The following is a 17,846-nucleotide window of genomic DNA, read 5'->3' as shown; positions in this document are numbered from 1 at the left end:
AGATGTGCCACTAAAAAAAAGCCAGAGGCAGCTCATGGCTTAGCGACTTAGAAGCTCACAAAAACAGCTCCCGGTGAGAAAGAGACAGGCTCCTATCTACCCTCAGGGACTCCTGTACTGCCGTCCCAAATACACCCCATTGGAGACTCAGACAGGATGGAGGAGAAAGACGGGAGAGAGGCCCATGTACGGGGTGAGAGCCTCAAGTCAGAACCTGGGTTCCGATCCTGGCTCTGCCACTTATCTAAAACCTGAGGCTCCACGTTCTCATCTGTAAAATGGGAATAATTTCCACCAACATCAACTGTGGAGACTAAAGGGGACTTAGATACAAAGAGACAGTTAGTGCCCGGCTCATGGTAGCTATGAAGCTTGGGGGGGGTCTTAAAAGGTGAGATGGGGTCTCCATAGGGCAGGAAGCTGCCGAAATAGCCCTGGATTCTGCTCTCCACAACCTCCCCCATCCCCTGCGGCCCTGCACATAGGAATGTCATCTTCTTCCGCCACATTCTGCCCACAGCTGAGCAGGAGGAAGTTTCGGGCTGTAATTAAAGTACCCGGAGTCTCCAAACCCCACCCACCTCCCTCCTGCCGGATGTCTCTGCTGGGGCAGACCTATTGCCATTAAGACGTCAGAGGAGGAATCAAATAATAACTAGACTAGAGACAAGGCTATCATTTTCCAGTTTAATTTATAAGGACAAGGGTTGCCAAGAGCAAAAAAAAAAAAAAAATCATGCTTTTTCCTTCACCAGAAGACGATAAAGGAAAAGCATGAAACCAATTACACTTATCAGCAGCGCCCTCTGCCCCACTTTCCTTGCCCGCTTGCAGGTCCAAACCACAGTCATAAACTAGGAAGGTCTAAAATCTTCCCCACAAGCTCTCCAAAGATTCTGGGATTTTCTGAGGCCCTGCCCCTCAGGAGAGCAGAGAAGGCCCTAGATTTTCCATGACATGACACTGTGGAGGTGTCAGCCTGACCGCAGTGAGAATCTTGTTCTGTCTGAGACAGGAGAGAGCAGTGCCTAAGACAGGGGCTTTCAACCTTGACTGGATGTTAGAATCGCTGGGGGAGCTGTCAATAAAAATCCCTCACGCCCTGGCTTGGACCAATGAAATCAGAATCTCAGGGCCTAGGCTCCAAGCATCAGTGGGTTTTAAAGCTTTTCAGGTGATTCTGACGTGCAAGAAGATTTAGAATCACTGGGTGAAGAGCTTGGGCTTCGGAGCCAGCCTGCCTGGGTTCAAAGAAAGCTCATTGGGCTGGTGTGAGGCTTCAATCAACAGAATATACACAAAGAAGCTAGCAGAAAGCCTGCCACACGTGGTAAGCGATGAGCCGTTCATGTGATAGGAAGATGGGGAGGATGCTGTTGCTTAAACAGGTGCTGGCTTTAAGTAACAGCCATGTTTCCCAGCCTTTGGGGGCTGTAAACGTATTTAGAATTTGATGACAACTGTGGACCCTCTCCCAACAAATTTACAAACACACAACTTTGCATGCACGTGCCTGCTGGAATCCATAGGGAACACAGGTCCAGGACCTTAGCGAGCTCTTAGCCCCAAGAGACAGCAGACATTCCAGCGGCCACTTTTAGCCAAACTGAATCTCCTTTGCCCCACTGCACTGAGATGGCAGGGATGGCAGTGGTCCTAAGTGACCCCAATCTCAGGATAATCAGGACTCAGTCCCAGGTCCTTGGCTTAGGGAATGCATAGGACTGAAGAACACTGACCTTGAAGTTTTGTTGCTTATGAATTTGTCGTTTCTTATGCTCTAGACCTGCACTACCCAGCATGGTAGCCACTGGCTACATGTAGCTTTTAAAGGTAAGTTAATGAAAATTAAATAAAATTAAAAATTCAGCTCCTCAGTCACAATGGCCACACATTTCAACTCGCTCGATGACCACATGTGGCAAGTGGCCACTGTATTGGACTGTGCAGATATAGAACGTTTCTATTACCGCAGGAAGTTTGACCGGGCAGCACCGCTCTAGACCAGGAGTCAGCCAACCGCGGCCCCCAGGCCAAATCCAGCCTGTGGCCTGTTTAGTTACGTCCTGTGAGCTAAGAATGGTTTTTATCTTTTTAAATGCTAAAATAAGACAAAGAAGAATATGCAAGAGATATGGACAGCCTGCAGAGCCCAAAATATTTCCTATCTGGTCTTTTACGGAAAAGTCTGCCAATCCCTACTCTAGACCAGGTGTCCCTGGGGGCTGGGATTTGAGAGGGGTTTACCTGTCCCACCCCACAGCTTATAACACGGAATTTCTGTTGATCTGCTAACACTTGTGTTGGCATTGCTAAAATGGGACTCATCTGAGGAATAAAGATAACAGATGCTCCATTCTGAAGAGACCACCACGCAGACATTTTACATTAGCAGACCGAAAACAAGTTGACCATCACCCACCTCAAGGACATAAAAGAATGGAGTAGAGATTGAGAGAGATCAAGGCAACAACAATATAAATGATGGTTACAGATTAAAACCACAAATAAAATAAATATCCATGGGCCCGTACTGATATAAATGAATGAACGAGTGAGTAAATGAATGAATGACTGAATAGAGGAAAAGAGACAATTCTTCCTTATAGAATTCCAATCAATTAATCCAGAGGGAATGAGGGGATTAGAAAATCACAATTAGACAAACACTACCATAATAATCCTTGCCTGCAAGAATCATTGAAGGATGCTAAGAATTGTGGGTAAAAGTACGATGAGAAACAAGGTATTTACATAACCTCAAAGTAGCTCCCAGGCGACGCTTATTAATTACAAAGGAAATAAGGCGTCCTCTGAACAGGAAGAAGCTGGCAGGTACCACCTGAGACGTGATCAAGATTAACATCCCCCATAATAAGACAGACCAGCACCTGCACCCCCGACACGATGCACTGAGAAGGGTACAACATCACCTCTGTGATATTCTTGCCAAAATGCCTAACCTCGGTCTAATCAAGAGAGAACGAACCAACCCACACTAAGGGCTATTTTACAGGTCAACTGACCAGCACTCTTCAAAAGTGTCAAGATCATGACACTCAAGAAAAGACCAAAGAACTCTTACAGATTGGAGGTGACCAAGGAGACATGACAACTAAGTGCCACAATGGGACTCTAGGCTGGATCCTGGACCGGAAAAGGACATTAGTGGGAAAACTAGCGAATCTAATAAAGGTCTTTAGTAGGTTAGTCAGTCGCATATGCGTGTTAATTTTCTGATTTCCATCATCGCTCTTTGGTCAGAAGAGGCATCAACATTAGAGGAAGCTGGTGAAGGGTACACAGGAGCTCTGTGGACCACTTGTGCAACTTTTCTCAGTGTAAAATGACTTCAACCTAAAACTTGTCTTTTCTTTAAGACATTCTGTCTTCCACCACCAGTCAGTGCCTCTCACACACACGTGGTCTAACTAATTTCCCTGAGCTGCATGGAGCCGGCCTGCCTCCCGTTTCTTGAGTGTCATTCACAAGCCCTGGCTGCTCTGCCCCGTGGAAGCCCCAGAGGGACAGCGGCACAGGCTCCGCCAGACGACAGCTTCAGGATCAGATCGACTTGGGTGCAAGCTGAGCTCCATCACATGCTGGCTGAGCCCCTAGATGTTCCGCTAGCTGACTGCATCTGTTCTTCTGACACCTCCTCAGAGAAGCCCTCCCTAACCACCTGCACTAAATTCCTTTCCCCCCACAATCACCTTCTCCCACATACCTGGTTTTAGTTTCTTAAGGTCACTTATAGTCTCTAAAATGTGGGGGTTTTTTTACTGGAGGTCACGTCTACTGTCTCAAACGTTCCTGCTCCCTGAGCTGTTTACTAGTGTACTGTCTCCCCATCCCCATGCCCTGTGCCAGAACACAAGCTCCTGCAGCTGCCTGGTCCACAGCTGTGTCCTCCGCTGCTAGCCCAGGGTCGGGCCTGGGGTAGCTGCTCGGTACACATTACCAACGATGACCGGTGTGTTCCCCTGCTCTCTGTGGTTTTCCTTAGCGTTTGGCTCAGGTCCTGCCAGCACAGGTCTCGGTGCGCCCAGGTGAACAGGACGAGGGGTCAATAACTTACTCGTAAAACTCTGCTGCCGGCGTGAACTTGTACTTGGAGTACTTGGTGTGGTTGCCCAGCACGGAGCCGTTGAGGAGCTTGGGGTCAGTGCAGTTGGGGCTGTTCCAGGCGTGGCCACAGTCGGTCCAGGGCAGGTTGAAGGTGAAGGAGGAGAAGAGGTAGTACAGTGACCAGGCGATGATGACGTTGTAGTAGAAGCCGACATAGAGGGCGATGAGGATCACGGCATAGCCAACTCCTGGGTGGGGGGCAGCGGGGGTCAGGCAGGGGCTTCCCGGGCCCACCCGGGAGCCACCTCTCCCGGGGAGGTGGCTCCAACCACTGCACTCCCCAACCCCTATGCCTCTCTTTTTCTGTAGCAGATTGTCAGAGCCCTGCCTGTGTCCCCATACACCACCACCCCTTTGCCTGAGGGCTCTCTCTTGCCACTGGAGCCCCTTCCGCTCACTCATCGGGTGGGTGAGAGGTGCCAGGACCTTAATGCCCCCAAGATCAGCCCGGTCAGCCACTGGAGCATAAATGTCCCAGCTCCTCGCCCCTCGAGCAGGATGACACCGAGGCATGTAACACTCTCTCCCAGTGGGACTGAGCCCCCTGCCCATGGTGGAACTGGCTTATTGGCTGCCTCCCCTCCCCTATCACCTGCTGGCACTTCCCGGGATCACCTCCCAGAACAACTGGAACCCTTACACAGGAATCCTTGTCTCAGGACCTGCTTCTGGGGAACCCCAAGGAAGCACGCCTTCCTTAGACCTTCAGTCCTGTGTGTTCTCTGGGTTCTGTTTTCAACCATCTGCTTCATGTACCAATCTCATCTTCCTGAATGTATCAGAAGCCCCTTTAGGGCTAAATCTATGGCTTTTCCTATAGCAGATGTGCTTTTGCCTCCCTGGCATTACCTCAGGCATTCCTAGCACATGAGGTTTGCATGAGGCTAATCCCCCGCTTCCTTGAGCTAGCTGTAGTCACGTGACTCAGGCCTGGCCAATCAGAGTTCTGCTTCCCCATCACCACAGTGATTGGTTGACAGAAGAGCACATGACTCAAGTCAAACCAACGAGAGTCTTCTTTGGGACCTTTAATGAAGCTATGATGATACAAGGTGTTTTTGTTTTGTTTTGTTATTGTTAAACTTGGTAGGATTTAATCTTGTTGTTGCTGATGCCCAGCTTTGCTAGCACCTGAAGAGAATATGCCTGAGAACTATGCTAATACTGAAGAAAACAGACTTGAGATGGAGAGAGATCGACAGAGATTCCAAATAACATTATTTAAGTACTTGGATCAAGCTGTACCTGAAGCTAGAAAAAACTCCTAGACTTTACTGTACCATAAGCCAATAAATTTTCTTTTATATTGAAGCCACTTTGAGGGGATTTCTGGAAATTAAGCAAAAAACCTCCTAACTAATACACATGTCACATAAGCCTCTTTTCCCAGCCTGTATCTATTATAGGACTGAGTATGTTGGAGGTACTCAAGAGATGGGCCAGCTGAGAAGAGGCTCACAGCAGTCACACTGGCCCTCAGTGCCATCTGGGCCCAGCTCTCTAGTGCTTGGGAGCACTAATTCTTACCCCACATCCTCACAGTGGTATCGGGGCCAAGAAATAGCAGTTGCTATGGCCATTTTATCCAGATGTGCTCTAAGTCCTGAATGCCAGCAGACTTCCTCTTATATCCCAGCTGTGATCAATTAGTTGTGGCTGTTGTATTAAGGATTATGAGGCAGCTTTCCAGCTGAACCCAAAAAAGGTCCGTGATCAATTTATCATGTCTGCCATGGGAACGAGAGGGAAGAGTAGTGGTGTGTGTGCTGGGTACTTCTGACACTTCCGTGAATATTTCTCCTAAAGGAACCGACTCCCTCTGGTCACTCAGCTACAGAGCCTGGACTGGAATCCAGGTTTCTAGACTTTCCTAGGCTAAAGCTGCTCCTGACACACCCAATGTTCTCCATGTAACTTTGAATGGTCAACGCACTTGACCTTGGCAATACCTGTGAACAACAGGAGAGTTGTTCCACCTCAGATCCCACCTTTGGAGTAGATTCTCCAGTGGCTCACAGAAGTCTTTTTGGGCAACCTTTGACTCCCCCAGACCCATTCTTTACCTTTGAAGAATGGACAGATCTTCCACACCGTGGCTGCCCCTTCCCGGTTGTACTGGCCCAGAGCCAGCTCCATGTAGAACAAGGGCATCCCAGCAATGATGAGGAACAGAGTATATGGGATCAGGAAGGCACCTGGAGGACACAGAGGCAGAATGTGACCACCAAGACCCCTGGCCAGCCTTGGGCTTGCCCCTCAGAGGGCTCAGATCAATGTCTGCCAGAGCCGTGAGGGTCCTCATTCATCTGTTCACCTGGCCATTTCCCAAGGGGTGTTTCATGCTAGGTAAATAAAGGTACATTGAGCAATTAATACAAATCATCGTGTTAATAGTTGTGGTGGTAGTGATAACCATAATCATACTCATGAGGTTCTGTGGTCAAATTAGTAAAATCTGGGTTAATCAAAGCTAAACAGGCTTGCTTCTTACAGGATTCTCCTAGTATTCGATACACAAGCACACACTGTGAAGTGCCATGAGCGGAATGGCAGGTGCAGTCTTTACCAAATTTATTTAAACTCAGAATCTTTTCTTTCATGAGTCATCACTCTGGGGAAGGCCAATTGCCGCAAACCCTTCCTTTTATAGGTAATAAAATTGAGGCGAGAGAGGGAGAAAGTGCCCAAAGTTACACACGATTGGGTTTCTAATTTTGCTCATATCTCCATCATTTTAAGGTCACGTGGGGCTTTCCCAAACACAATCCCACTGGATTCTTCTTAGTCTCACTGCAGCTCGCAGACATAGTCAGACAGGGTCATAATGTCCCTCCGGGGGAAACTGAAGGCAGAGAAGGGAGTCCAGTTGGCCCCGTTTGTGCTGCTGGTGAGTGACAGAAGCAGGACTCCCATTCGTGTTCGTTGGACTCACTCTTTACAGGCGGCTGGAGGGACCAAACAGGCCAGAGGCTTGAGTCTCTGACCGGGAAGATGCCACCGCGAGCGTCACAGAGACTACAGGGACCCTTTGGCAATGGGCAGAAACTAATCCCCGGGAGACTTCCTGGTGGAATGAGACGCGTCTGAGTTGCAGAGACACTTCTCAGGCTGCCTGGCAGCCTGGGGTGAGCTTGGGGGGCTCTGACGCTTCGAGGTGACTCACTGGGATACAAGCCACGTCAGCCCAGGCTGCAAGGCTGCAAGCGTGACCGGAGCGAAATGCCAGCTCCTTTTCCTGACGCAGCTGGAGGTGGCCAGGCCAAATCCACACTCCTCCCGCCATTGGCCTTTGGCAGAGATGCCGTCACCCTGGAAACCAAATACTCTCCGACCCGCCCACACCAGGAAAGTGCAGAAACCGGGAAATATTATAGCGATGGCAACGTTAGGAATATAACAGCCCCTACTGTGCACCAGCAATTTCCATGCAATGTCTCATTCGGTCCTCACAACAAATCCTAAAATGCAAAGATGGCTACTACCTCTATTTTACAGATGTGGAAACTGAGACTCCAAGCCAGCAGAGAACTGTGGCAGTCACATGACACCCAGGGTCAAACTCACCCAGCTACTCCAACTGTCAGTCTCCACTTTCTTCGCAGGGCTTCTCCTCAGGCAGCCCTGGGCTCTTAGGGACAAAGCAGGAAGGGTGGGCCCCAATGTTCTGAGACCCAGGCCCTTTTGTAGCAGGAGGTGGACCAGCAGGGTGCGGTAGGGAAGAAACTACTAGGAAGTGAGCACCTCCTGTGGATCCAGCAGAGCACTGGGCACTGGACATCTGTGACCCCATTCACCCCGCCCAGAAACCATCCAAGGCAGCAACTGCTATTCCCACTTTTCAGAGGAGGAATCTGTGGCTTAGAGAAATGAAGCGACTTGACCAAGCTCACTCCACTGTTAAGTGGTGGCTCTGGAATTTGGGTCCAGGTCTGCCTGGCTCCAAAGCTTCAGAGCTACTCTCCACATATTCTGCAGACTCCAGAACATTCCAGCCTAGATGACGGTCGTGAGTCGGAATAGAATCTTAGAGAGGGGGCGTTCTGAAACTTGGGATCTGGAGCCAGCTGAGCCACCTGATCTGTTGGTCACAGGCTGACTCAATGCTCCAGCTGCTGCTCCACACTGGACTTCTTTGAAACAGCCACATGCCAACCTCTCTCTTCCTCTCTTCATTTCTTGCTTTCAATCTCTCCCCTTGTCTCTCTCTGACACCCTGGTCTGGCACGGCACCCCACGCCTGTTATAGTAATGGTGGTGGTGATGGTGCTGATGCTGGTGATGCTGATGGAGGTAGGTGGCGGTGATGATGGTAGTGATGCTGGTGACAGAGGTAGGTGGCAGTGGTGATGGTGGGGTTGGTGAAAGTAATAAGCACCATCTGTAGAGCATCTCCTATATGCCAAACCACATTAAGTTTTTACATAATTAATCATTTAAAACCATCACTGAAAGATAATTACCACTAATCCCATTTAACAGATGAGGAAACTGAGGCCTTTTTGAAAAAGATCAAGTTGCTTGTCCAAACTAGTAAGGATGCAACTTGGCTTCAAATCTGGATCAGTTTGAGCCCAAGTCTGCCTTGTAACCACCTGCTACTCCCCTTGGCGGCCTGGAGCCAGAGAGTAGGGGAAACAGATGTATGAAACTGTTTAATAGGTCTGACAGACTAAAGTCAGTGGCCCAAGGCTCTATGGGGAAGGGAGAAGCCAGTAGTCACAGCTCAGATCTTGGCACTGCGGTTTGCCACTGGTGACTCGATGTTATTTTCTACAACAAAGAGAAAGAGCAACACCAGCCAATTAACCAGGTGTCTCACTCTGGCCAGTTTCCTTAACTCCAACCTGCCAAGTGGCACAGCCAGCAGATAGGTAAGCTGCCCAGTCTGAGATTCATCTCCTCTTGTGCTGGCTGGGAGTCCCAGCAGCAGGAGAGAAGGAGGGGAGACGATGGGTCTGCACAAGCCTGAGGCTCTTCTCTGTGAGAGCGTTTGATGCGGGCCAGCCAAAGCTTCGGGTGGAAACAGACCAAGAACACGCAAGAATGATGAAATGGCTGAGTATGAATGAAACCAGAGAGCTGCCGAGTGGCCAGTGCCTTCTTCTCAAAGAGGACATCAACCAGCAAACTGGCCCACATCTCCTTGCAAAAAGATCTGGAGGAAGCCAGGGCAGAGCTGAAGAGTCAGAACGGGGCTTCAGGGGTGACTGAGGTCAACCGAGGATGCCTCTCTTACAAACAGCCCTGAAGCAGCTCCTGGGAAACCGAGGCTGGATTGCAAACTTCCTAGAAGTTACCGCCCTGCAAGGCCCATAATTGCCACATTCCCACAGCCCTGCTACGTCTCCATGTGTGGCGGTGCCAGCTGCAACCAGCCTCACACAAGGCCTGAGAGCTGAGAACCTCAGAGGCCACAAGCGCGGAATCCTGGCTCTGGAATGTTCTGGCCATGTAGGTTCTGGTCTGACCTAGAAAAACGCAGGCAGGGCAGACCTCCCCAGGGTCTCAGCTCCTGGGAGTCTCCAACACATGTGCATGTATACAAATGCACACCTGTACACTCTCATGCAAAGGTAGACACGTACTTCTGCACATCGACACACTCACACAAACACACGAGGAAAAGAACTGTCAACTGTGAAAGGGATTTTGACCAGTGGCTTTTGGATGAATTTAGGAAGAAAAGCACCTATCCCATCACCTTTGGCCCAAGGCACACTGCCAGATACCCCAGTATTAGAGAGGAACCCTACTGGTCACAGAGGGGTTCTGGAATCTTCTGTGCAGATGCCAAGTCCTCAGGAAGGGAAGCCCAGTGGTCACTAAGTTCCAAGTGGGGTGTGCCAGAGCGGACCCTGGGCAGGTGAGGAGGACCCCAGGAAAGGGTTGGGAGTGCCTTTGGGAGGGGGCTCCGCAAGAGGTGGTATGGTCCAGGCCTGGTGGAGAATCGGAGGGAAACAGAGGCAGTGTGATCACGGAGGGGCTGCAGGAAGGAGAGGAGGGTGCCCTGAGACCGAGCTGGACCGGGTTCCCAGTCTGTTGAGGGCAGGATTCCTCAAACTGAATTCTGGCCACACTCTGATATATTAAGAAGTGAAAACCCTCAGAACTGTTCCCTGGGTGCCCACAGCTTGGCTACAGGTTGTCACTGCCTGCAGCTTTCACCAGAGTCCCAAGAAAACCCTGGTCAATGCTTAGAGCAGCCAGATTTGTCCCTCCCCCCCAAACATCCCAAGGGCATACAGACAAGCCGAGGATGGACAGTGTGGTTGCAGGTGGCTGGGTCCTTCACAGAGCACAGCTGTAAACGCCTGCTGGAGGCTCGCCAGCATGGAGGACTTTGAGGCAGTCCCTTGGGCAACTCATGTCCCTGTCCCAAGTGAGGCTGGCTACTCCCTCTTGTGGCCAAACAAGACTGCTGGCCACAAGCAAGTCCAAGGCCAAGGACTTCTCCAGGCCACTGCCAACCCCATGACCAAAAAAGGACTTCCGCAGTGTTGCCCGGATCCCCTCCAGGAATGAAGGACTTGCTCCCCCCGCAGCTGGGACTGCTCTGGCCTCAGCCATCAGCCTTTGGAAACTGCCTTAGCTGAAGAAAGCCAGGTGGCCACACCCCAAGGCCACACCCCCTTCTCAGGGCAGCGGGCATCCAATGACTGATCGACACTGGGGCATGCAGTCTCGGCCCCTTCACTTCAACTCAGGACAAGTCTAGAATGCCATCCCAGATCCAGAGGTCCCTGTGGTCAGCTGAGGCTTTGCTGAACCTGGCAGCCCCACCTCTCCATCTGGCCAGCAGTGCCGCCTCCCCTTTTCCCGAAATCCTGCCCGCTGCGGCCTTCACCTGCTGCCTTCGCTCTGTCCTTCAGAGCCATGGGGAGCAAAACAAATGCATCTTCCCAAAGCAATTCTTTGAGCTCCGGGTGTCAGACGTAGGGTCTGCCTCCAAGTCTTTGCCTGTTCAACAGCTGGCTCCGTGGCCATTTCTGTAGGGAGACACTCTGGTTCCTATAGTAGCCCAAGCCCAGATCACTCAAGTTTGTCAACCCAGAGACTCTGTCCCGGGGTAGGGTAGCTGAGCCATGTGGTGCCAACTTCTGTGTCTTCCTCCCCAAGACTGATCTTCTCCTTGGGGCCCTCAATGACCACTGTGGGCCCCTGCCCAGTGGCCTCAGGGTCCCTGTGACCTCAGCCCACGTGGGATCTTGTACCTCTTCGCCCCTTCCCCTGCACTTCCCTGAGACCACGAAGAGCAGCCAGACAAGCCCCTGTGCAAGTGCCGCTGCTCCGAGAGGGCAGATTCTGCACAAAGTGATGAGAGCCAGCTGTCTTGGCCCCTCCAGAGTCACTCCCTCACCTTCACTTTGGGTCCTGCCAGCTGACATCTGGGCCTTATCTCTGAAACCAGGGAACAGCACAAGCAAGGAAACACGCCCTCCCCAAAAGATTAAACCCCACCCCTCTAAGGAGGGCAATGTGGGTAGAATTCAGGGAAATTAGTGTCGGGGCGACCCCTCCCCACATGACAATCCTCCCTCTGCTCTCAACTTTGCAGGATCTAGACTTGATTTTTACTAATAAATCTGCACTTTCCATATAGCTCCTTGAAAGTTCTGGTTTCCCATCTCCTCCATCCTGGTCTCTTTAAGAGGAACAAATCAGACGTTTTGGATGCTCAGAACTACATTATAGAGGGAAATAGGATCCACAAAGAACAGAGACGGAGCTCACCTCCCTCATCTCAGACATAATACCTCCAATAACAGAATCCAAAATGACATTAACTTTTAGGATAACTACAATAGACTATGAGTCTCTTACAGGCAAGAACTGCCTTTTGCTCAACTCTATATTCCTGGCATGTGATGGGCATTTAGTAAATGCTTTTTGGTTAAATAAATGGATCCCAGCAGTGACTCACACTGCGGATGCCGCTAATGAAAGCCCCAGGGCCTTTCTCCACTCCTGCTGTGGCCTAATCCTTACTTAGGAAGCTGGGCTTGGACCGCAGGGCAGGATGTAACATTTAGCCCCATGAAACCCCATCTTTTTGGAAGCAGCCCCTCTGGATCCTTTTGGCCAGCTCAGAGTAAGGGGCCAAATCATGCTGGTGACCCCAGATCAAGGTCTCAGCTCCAGCCCCCAGCGAGTGCCTCATTCCTGCATACTTGTCAGCCGGGGGCCACACCAGCTGGCTGGCTGGCTCATGTGCAGCTGCGCTGAACAATCAGTGTCGGGCTCTGCCAGCTTGGGTGTAGACAGCCCCCTACAGCCAGGCCAGATGAGAGGGCACTGAGTTTGCAAACTCCTGCCCTCTGTTCCAGCCATCACCTCACACCTGGCCTCAAGAACCCCAGATATTTTGGCCAAGAGGGTTCCCAAAGGGCTGGGAGTACCTGAGACTACGAGTTTACTTGGGGAAGGGGGGAACCCCATTGGTGACCCGGAACCACATCTCTCCTGGGACCGCATGAGGGAATGTTAATCCCCATTTTCCCAGGTGAGGAGACTACAGCGAGAGGAGGTTGGGCTGTCAGAATCCGGGGCAAAGCCCAGCTCTGGATTCTTGCTGCCCCAGGCGCAAAGCACGATCAATTTCTAGTCTCACTTCCCTTCATCAATGTCCTCTTAGAAGCAATCTTGCTCCCTCGAAACTCAGGAGCCCGCCCTGCTCCTGGGTCTAGCCTGTAGTCAAAAATCATTGAACAACAACAGTAATAGTAAAAACTCTATTTATGAGCTCCTGCTACGTGCCAGGCACTGTGTGGGGTACCATGTGCATCTGACCTCTAACGTCCTATCACCCCACAGGAAGGTACCATTATTCTCCCCTTCCGCACAAGGAAACTGAGGCCCAGAGAAGATCAATGACTTGTCCAAGGCCACACTTCCTGGATTCAGGCTTGGATTCAAACCCAGGTCTGTCTGAAGCTAAAGGCCACGGTTCTAACAGCTGAGTTGTCAGCAGGACATGTCTCGAATAGAAGTAGCCATTTGCAAAGGATAATTCACAGTGGCCCCTTGCCTGGCAGGAAGGCAGATGTGGGGACCCAGCTGATCTGCCCAATACCCCCCGGGGACCGGCACAAGCCAGGCCCAAGACCACAGGTGCAGAGGGAGAATCGAGAAGCCTGGAAACAGCTCCACCGCCAGGCACTGCCTCCCTGTTTGAGAAGGTTGTGGACAGAGGCCTGGAACTGCTGAGAGTAGCTTTTCCCACCCGAAGCCTCCTGCCCTCCTGCATCCCAGCAGCTGGCCTCTGGGAAGATGTTCAGACAGGCCGATCTTTCTCAGTAATTCATTCAGAAAATATTAGCCAGGGGCCTAAATGATTGACACCTTTATCATTTCATAATATCCTCCAGCCTGAGCCAGTGTGAACAGCCGGACTTGGAGGTTCCCATGTTCATACTGGCCTCAGAAAGGCGTACAGGCTGTTCAAGAGTAGGGTGGGTGAGTCCTGGCTTGGGTGCAGTACTGAGCCAGGTCACTGCATACAGATGGATCTCAGGGGTCATCTAAGCTTACCTTCAGCTGTCGCGGGGAATGTGCGGTCACAGAGGGGCTGTGACATGCCGAGGCTCACAGAGCTGGAATTCGAACTCGGGTCTTTCGGCTGCTTCCACAATTATGGAATACCTTGTAACTGCCAGCCCGCTTGCCCATCTCTGGGGCTGACTTTAGAGTTACTGGATGAGAATTGATCTGCAAGGAACGGCCAGGAAGTCTCCGCATAGACAAAGCCCAGAAGAGGCCAGCTGAGCAGCCCTCAGAGAGATGAGGAGTAAGTTAGAAAAGGAGCTGCCTCGGACCGTGAGATGGGGGCTGCCATGCTCCATCATGCCAACCACGGACATCCTAGCCAGAAATGGAAATTCACTGGTAGAACATCCCCACCCAGTAGCCTGGCATTCAAGGTCTCCACAGCCTGGCCCAAACTTGCCTCGCCACCCTTATCTCTCCCAGCTTGCCCTTCAGCCAGGCTGCACTCCTCGTTTCTGAGACGATCCACGTGCATTCTTGCACAGCTAGACTACCTCCTCCTTTCACGAGGCTTGTCCACACCTCTCCCGTCCCGAGGAGCTGAGCTCCAACCACAGCCCACCTCTTCTGAGTCTTTCCTCAGCAGCAGTCCTCAGGCCTTCAGAGCACTGGTCACCTCTCCCATCTATTTCACATGTCATCATAACGATGTTACTAAGAAGCAGCAGCTACCTGCACTAAGGCCATACTCCATGCCAGGGTCTCCCCAGGCATTAGCACTTTTAGTCCTTGCAATATCCCTCAGAGCTGAACACCATCACAATCACGCATCGCTTAACAACAGGATATGTTCTGAGAAATGTGTCATTAGGCACTTTCGTACAAACATCACAGAGTGCAGTTATTCAAACCTAGATGGGATAGCCTACTACACACCTAGGCCACGTGGTACTAGATCTTACAGGACCAACGTCATATATGCAGTCCATCATTTACCAAAAAGTCGTTATGCAGCGCATGCCTGTAATTCCATTTGACAGATGAAGAAACTGAGGCTTGCAGAGTTGCTCAAAGTCACACAGCTAGAAGTCGGAACCCAGAATGCCACAGTCAAGGCTCCTAATCTCTAGGCTGCCAGCCGCCCCCACTCCCCCCAGCCCCCGCCAGCGCACGCTGCCTCACTTGGTCAGTTACTGCAGGGGCTCCTACTGTTTCTGGATAGGCCTTAGGTCTTTGAGGGCTTGGACCATTTCTTTAATTTATTCACTCAAGAGAAGTTTGTTGGGCACCTTCTACCACATTTCTAGAATCTAAGCCTTATCTCGGGCATTAGAAATATAGGGATAAAAAAAACACAGTCTCTGCTGTCAATGAGCCCAGGCCGGTATGGAAACAGACCTGCAAAGAGGCAAAAGACCAGACAACTCGGGACGGGTGATGTGAGGGGCAAGCAAGCCTAGGAGAGGGAGCTTCCGGCCAGCTTTGTCTAAAAATTGGAACATGTGACAAATGTGCTCCGTTTTGTACCCTAGACCCCTTATATGTCACCTTGCAAACAGCAGGCGCCAAGTGAGAATACAGTGTCAGTGAAAGTCACGGAATATCCATCTAGCTGATGCGTCCAACTGGCCATCTGGGGTGCTTTTAGTTTCAATGAACACTTATAACAACGGAAATGATGTGTAGCAGCGTGACAATGAAGCTCTTAGGTGACGAAAGCTCCTGGCAAGCAGACGTGGTGGTCAATACATCTAGGCGACTCCCACAGAGCCTAGCACTGTGCCTCCCACTGAGAGGAACCGATAAATAATTGCTGATGGATGATGGAGCCTTCCTCTGTCTATGGGCACACAGTCTCAGACAGTCACTGAGGACATGCTGGATGACGCGTCCTAGGGTCTCTCAGTCTGTCTGTCATTCATCATCTCCCAGCCTGCTAAAAATACCGAGAATCTGCATGTCCTCCCTCCCCGGGTCCAAGGGGCCAGAATGCTTAAACCTGAGCAGAAACTTTCAAGAAGCTGCAGGAGCCAAATGTGGAAAAGTTCCACCTCTGGATCATCTGTTTCCCATTTCTCACCCAAAGCAAAGGTCCACAGTACACACTGAGGCAAACAGCGGGGTTCCAGCCCCTATGGGACGAGGTCACAAGCTTTCCCTCTACCCAGCTCCAAACCCTCATCCTGCCTCCCTCTGACCCCCGGAGTCCTGAGCCACTGCTGGGCAGAACGGCCCAGTGAGAGAGGTTTCCAGAGCTGCATCACCCTTTTCTAACTTCTTTCTCCGGGTCGTTTTCCCAGCTCTCTGCAGGGCATCCCTGAGCTCCTCCCAGCAAGGGAGGCAGAATGAGGGTGGCCTGGACACTCCAGTAGAAAAGGCCCTCAGGAAGGAGCTGGAGCCTTAGGACCCGGTGTCCTTCCCCCTGGGTTGCTTCCCCAGGGCTCTGCCCCCTGACTGGGCTGTAGTTGACTTCTAGGCTCTCAGCCTAGGTGGGCGGGTATCTGTCACCCAGCAGGGGGAAGGGGAGAGAGCCTGGCTACTCCACCAGAGTCTTCTCCAGCCCCCACTCCCACTCCATCCCACAATGTGGCCAGGATTCCAGGAGATGGAGTCTTCAGCCCAGTCACCCAGGCCTCCTGCTTCAAGGACAGGCCAGCTCTTGGTCCCTACTGACACAACCCACCCAGACTGTGCACTCTGGCCCCTCCAGCAAATCAGCCACGAACCTAAGGTGGACTTCTCTCTGACGCTAGCTTTTCTTTGTGTGTCTCTGTTCCAAAGTCTCTGTCCCCAAGAGGGCAGGGCCTCCCCAACGCCTTCAGGGAACCCAAGTCCTCTATCAGGCTCAGAGTGCTGGATTTAGGGTCGCCACACCTGGTTGTCATATCCTGTGCACTTCTGGCGCCCCTTCAAGAGCTCTCCAAATCGCCACCTTCCTTCCTGTGGCCTATGAAAGGTCAGGGTTCCTCAGCCAACTTGGTGCCCAGATTCTGTCCTTCCACCCATGCATCAATCATGTCTAAGGTCGTGCCTTGATTTCCCTCTGCCGGGGACTCCAATCCTTTTCCGAGAGCCCTGTCCAGTCCCTTCCTGCACCGCAGACATGCCCGTGTGCTTCCTGCTCCCCTCCCTCCTGCGTCCCAGCCTTCTCCCCAGCCTCGGCTGCAACAGGTGGCCTCCCTTGTCCACACCCCCAGCCCATTAGGGGGCTCACCGCCGCCGTTCTTGTAGCAGAGGTAGGGGAAGCGCCACACGTTGGCCAGGTCTACCGCGAAGCCTACCACCGACAGCAGGAAGTCGATTTTCTTGCCCCAGGTCTCCCGGGGCTGCTCGTCGCCGCTGCGGGACGCCAGGAGGCACTGGACTCCGTTGCGCTCTTTCACCACCAACAGCTCCGCAGCTTTGCGCGCCCGCAGGGGCTGCGCGGGCCCCGGGTCCGCGCCGCTGTTCTCGGGCTGCACCTGCGAGTTCATCCGCGCCAGAAGCATGGGTGCGGCTGGCAAGACGGACTTCAGCGGTACCGGGAGCACGCCGAGGCTCTGCTTGGATAAGGGAAAAGATGTGGTCACTGGGCCATTCCGCCCTGCTTGCGCCTCCCAAGACCTCCCGAGAGCGCCAGGGACACAGTGGCCAACGCGCGCTGAGCAGACGCAGGGATCCCAGAAAAGGGCGCGCGCCTGTTAGAAAAATTTGGAGACAGTGGTAGCGGCGCGCCGGACTGAGAAGGAACTTAGAGGTGGGGACCGCCTCTGCCCGCCCTATGGATCTGGCTTGGGACCCCACGGCGCTTCCCTCATTCGCCCGCTCCCTCTCGCCCCCAAACGGCGGGGTTTGGACATGCCGAGCTGCCAAGGCTGAGGTTTGAGGGCGGTGAGCTGGCCCGGTGCAGATTGCTGTCCCCACCCCCGGCTCGGGTCTGCGCCACCTCCAACAGCCCCAGGAGCCTCCCCGGACAGTTACACCTCTGCACTTCAAACTCGCCGGCCCTCTAGCTCTATGCGTCTCAGCTTGGGCCTCCCCGGCACACCTAGGCCAGTCCCCCGCGCAGGGCGCACTCACGTGTCCGGCAGCGACGGGACCCTGGGTGCCGCGCGTCCTGCCTGCCCCCGACCCCTCCTCGCCTCCGCAGGCTGTGGGGCGCGGGCTGGAACTGGGCTCCGCCGCGTGGCGCTCGGGCGCGGCCCGAGGAGTGTTGGAGGCGCTGGGCGGCCGGCGGGGTGCGGGCTGGCTGGTTC

General features: G+C 52.5%; 1 protein-coding gene across 1 annotated transcript in view; it reads right to left on the bottom strand.

The window, feature by feature from the left end:
- SLC6A2 (solute carrier family 6 member 2) overlaps positions 1–17,099 on the bottom strand; it is a 44,695-nt gene extending 27,596 nt beyond the window's left edge. Inside the window, exons 1-3 of the mRNA XM_046682656.1 lie at positions 16,826–17,099; positions 6,192–6,323; positions 4,079–4,316 (exon numbers count right to left, since the gene is read on the bottom strand). Of these exons, the coding sequence (XP_046538612.1) occupies positions 4,079–4,316; positions 6,192–6,323; positions 16,826–17,099 (644 nt within the window). The remainder of the gene's footprint in view (positions 1–4,078; positions 4,317–6,191; positions 6,324–16,825) is intronic.
- Between the last annotated feature and the right edge of the window lie 747 nt (positions 17,100–17,846).

This window comes from Equus quagga, chromosome 13 (genome assembly GCF_021613505.1).
Source record: "Equus quagga isolate Etosha38 chromosome 13, UCLA_HA_Equagga_1.0, whole genome shotgun sequence".
In the NCBI taxonomy this organism is placed as follows: Eukaryota; Metazoa; Chordata; class Mammalia; order Perissodactyla; family Equidae; genus Equus; species Equus quagga.
The sequence above is the reverse complement of the archived record's forward strand: the minus strand, read 5'-3'. Positions and strand labels throughout refer to the sequence as shown.